Source organism: Palaemon carinicauda, unplaced genomic scaffold (assembly GCF_036898095.1).
Source record: "Palaemon carinicauda isolate YSFRI2023 unplaced genomic scaffold, ASM3689809v2 scaffold41, whole genome shotgun sequence".
Lineage (NCBI taxonomy): Eukaryota > Metazoa > Arthropoda > Malacostraca > Decapoda > Palaemonidae > Palaemon > Palaemon carinicauda.
Window position 1 is genome coordinate 55,001 of NW_027171662.1, and position 2,500 is coordinate 57,500.

At 28.6% G+C, this 2,500-nt stretch overlaps 1 protein-coding gene across 1 annotated transcript in view; it reads left to right on the forward strand.

Annotated features, from left to right (window-relative positions):
- Positions 1–2,500, forward strand: part of LOC137636851 (uncharacterized) — a 21,728-nt gene that overhangs the window by 11,899 nt on the left and 7,329 nt on the right. Inside the window, exons 5-6 of the mRNA XM_068369208.1 lie at positions 1,707–1,748; positions 1,883–1,912. Coding sequence (XP_068225309.1) covers positions 1,707–1,748; positions 1,883–1,912 — 72 coding nt within the window. The remainder of the gene's footprint in view (positions 1–1,706; positions 1,749–1,882; positions 1,913–2,500) is intronic.

The following is a 2,500-nucleotide window of genomic DNA, read 5'->3' on the forward strand; positions in this document are numbered from 1 at the left end:
CTGAAGAATTGACCTATAAGGAAACATGGCACTGGCTAAAGAAAATGAACTTAAGAAAAAAAACTGAACGGATGATGATGTCAGAACATAATCAGGTCTTAAAAACCATAAATATTCAGAGAGCTATAGACGGAAATAACAAGTCGTTAACGTGCAGGAAATGTATGGCAAAATAGGAAACCAGTAACCATATCGCCAATGACTCTCAGAACTAGTTCAATATCAATATAAGAAATAATATAATACAGTGGCTAACACTCTCCATTGGAGTCTGTAAAAATATGGAATACAATGCGGCAGACAATGGTAGGAATATCCAACTCAAGCTGTGGTAGAGAATCACACTGGAACTGTAATATAAGGACGGAAAGTGTGATGCAAGACAACGGAAAAAAGTATCACTCATAGATATTGCAATAATGTGAGACTCAAGGTTGGTAGATAAAGGGAGAGGAAATGTTGAATATTACCAGGACTTGTAAGAAAAAGCATGAACCAAGCCAAAGAAGATAGGATTGGAAAACAGTGTACAGAAATTGAGGAAAACCTGGAGAAGAGAAACAGTAGGTGAGCGTTCCAAATCGTGAAAGATCTAACAAAACCAAAGCAAGCACGAGTCAGTACCATCCAAGACAAAGCAGGGAACTACCTCACGGAAGAAGAAGACATACTCAAGAGGTGGACAGAGTACTGTTCTGACCTTTACAACTACCAGACCAATGAAGATCCTAATGTAACACCATGCCACAAATCATCTAACAACGACGACTTCCCAGTTCTGAGAGAAGAAGTGGAGGAAGCGATCAGATCGCTAAAACATGGAAAAGCTGCGGGAGTAGACAACATCCCTGCAGAACTTATAAATCAAGAGAAGGTAGGAGCCGATATAGCCCGGCGACTTTTGGAAAATAACGTGCTACTTGAAACAGCAAAACAAGTGAGAAAAGAAATGAACTCTTAATGAAGCTGGATGTAACCTCAATCCCCACACTATAATTCAGTAGGCTCTATAGCTTATGATTACCAAAACAATAGTAATAATAACAGCCTACAATGCTAGTAAAGTAGTATCCTTTTTCTTAGAAATTTATGGAATTTGCGATTCTACATTGTTTATACAGTAGTTGTCACTTACACTTATATTTTTTTTAATGATTTGATATCTTACAATGAATATAAAGCTATATTATTTTATCTTGACAATCTTGAAATGAATTTAGGAGCTATATTTGCATAAAATGGTTATCTCTCTTCTTGAAACTTCATCATAGATATTCATGACCCTCCATTTCTTTTCCAGTAGTTTTGTTTGGCCCTAATTCTAATGACTGAGATTTAAGAACCTCTACATACCTAAACAACAGTTGTCTTTCGTTGTGATAATCTTGAAATAGCGAACACTATTATCCATTGAATATGCAGTATTGTTTTAGTCTTGACATTCCTGTATGTTATTCAAGAGCCTTAAGTGCACATACAATAGTTTTCACACTTTTGAAGGTTATTCAAGAGCTTTCGTTGCATATTTAGTATTTGTGTTTCATTTAGACACAGTTGAATGAGATTGAAAAACGTCATATCATAAATAAGAGTTGTCTTTCATCAGCTACGCTCTATTTTTTTATTTTTTTTTTCAGACTTTAGAGTATTTATTGCATTTTTATTAGTTGAGACACACAAGTATTTTGAGACATTTTTATTTTCAGATGTGCAGCAGGAACAAGGGAATCAGAAAACTTATTTTCAAGGTAATCTTCCAAATATTTAGAGTAAATTAATATATCACTGTATATTTCTTACCCTAATGACTATACTCGTATTAGATAATTTGAAGCAAAATATTTGACTACAATATACGCTCAGAGTATTTTTTCTTTTTGAGAACTTCATCATGAATTGGAACACGTGAAAGGTACTTATTTTTCCAGCAATTCTGATCATCCTTCCTAAATACGTATCTTTTTATCTTCATAAATATTTTTCGAATAATATATAATTTTATATATACACACACACAATATATATATATATATATATATATATATATATATATATATATATATACATATATATATAAATACAGATATATATATACATATATATATATATATATATATATATATACATACATATATATACATATATATATATATATATATATATATATATATACAGATATATATATATATATATATATATATATATATATATATACATACATATATATATATATATATATATATATTTATATATATATATATATATATATATATATATATATATACTATATATATATTATATATATATATATATATAGATATATATATTATTTATAAATATGCATATATATATATGCATACACAGATATATATATATATATATATATATATATATATATATATATATATATAGATACAGATATATATATATATATATATATATATATATATATATATATATATATACACACTATATATATATACACACATATATATACATA